General features: G+C 48.1%; 1 protein-coding gene across 1 annotated transcript in view; it reads right to left on the reverse strand.

Annotated features, from left to right (window-relative positions):
• Window positions 1-384: 384 nt before the first annotated feature.
• The window catches only part of LOC104164948 (dihydropyrimidinase-related protein 2), a 37,521-nt gene continuing 36,951 nt past the window's right edge, over window positions 385-954 (reverse strand). Inside the window, exon 13 of the mRNA XM_009704434.1 lies at window positions 385-865. Coding sequence (XP_009702736.1) covers window positions 774-865 — 92 coding nt within the window. The 3' untranslated portion in view covers window positions 385-773. The remainder of the gene's footprint in view (window positions 866-954) is intronic.

Genomic DNA, 954 nt, shown 5'->3' on the forward strand with positions numbered 1-954 from the left:
AACATATTAAAAACACACACAAACACAAAAAAAAAGTTTCCTCAAGGACCTAATTTGCAGCAAAATCCAGAAGGAAAAAAAAAAAAAAAAAAAAAGACCAAACCAACAGAACCAAAGTCCCCAACGATTCTAGCTCACCCGATGGCTGGGTGCGATGCGCTTTGTCAATTCCTAGTGCTGGGTCCTGTTTCTCTCTCTTGGCAGCAGACAGCTATTCAGTGACCTCAAAGGCAGTGGTGGGGAATGGTTACAGACAGGTTGGGATTCGTGTCCCTCCGTGCTTGCCTAGCTATTCTGCTGGAACACAGAACCCTACAGAATATCCAGTTTAACACCCTTGAACTACTCTTCTGCTTGACATTAAAAAAAAAAAAAAAAAAGCTATTTTTTACATTTATTATTTATTTATTCCTTTTTTTGTGTGTGTCTTAAAGGCAGCTCCCGGGAAATTCACTTTATCCTTCCTTTATTAAAAGAAAGATGCTGAATGGGACAGAGGCCACATATCTCAAACATCCTCTTTACATTTACTTTTGCATGTCAGAGGTGTCAAAACAGGGTTTATTTCTTTAAATGTGTAGGGGCCGAGGGGGGAAGTGAGAGGGGTTGGTGAAGATGAGGAGGGAATCTGAGGGGACTGTAAGAGGCGCCTTACTTCAGCCCCCCCTCACTGGTTGCCCGCAGTAACTGTCACAGGCTCTAAAAGAATCAAAAACGGTCTCCAGGTGCCCCCGTCCCCCGGTCCGCTAGGCGGGCACAGAAGGGGTCGGTCCTTAGCCCAAGCTGGTGATGTTGGCACGTCCGCCCGGCGGTGCCACGATGCGCTGAGTCGTGCGGCGTGGGATGTTGTCATCGATCTGTGCCCCTGCGGGAGAGAGAAGCAAGGTCAGGGTCCCCTTGGCCAGCCAGAGGTTGAGATGAGCGAGCTGCAGGACAAGGGAGCTGGGAGAGCAC

Source organism: Cariama cristata, unplaced genomic scaffold (genome assembly GCF_000690535.1).
Source record: "Cariama cristata isolate BGI_N322 unplaced genomic scaffold, ASM69053v1 scaffold22837, whole genome shotgun sequence".
NCBI classification, from domain to species: domain Eukaryota; kingdom Metazoa; phylum Chordata; class Aves; order Cariamiformes; family Cariamidae; genus Cariama; species Cariama cristata.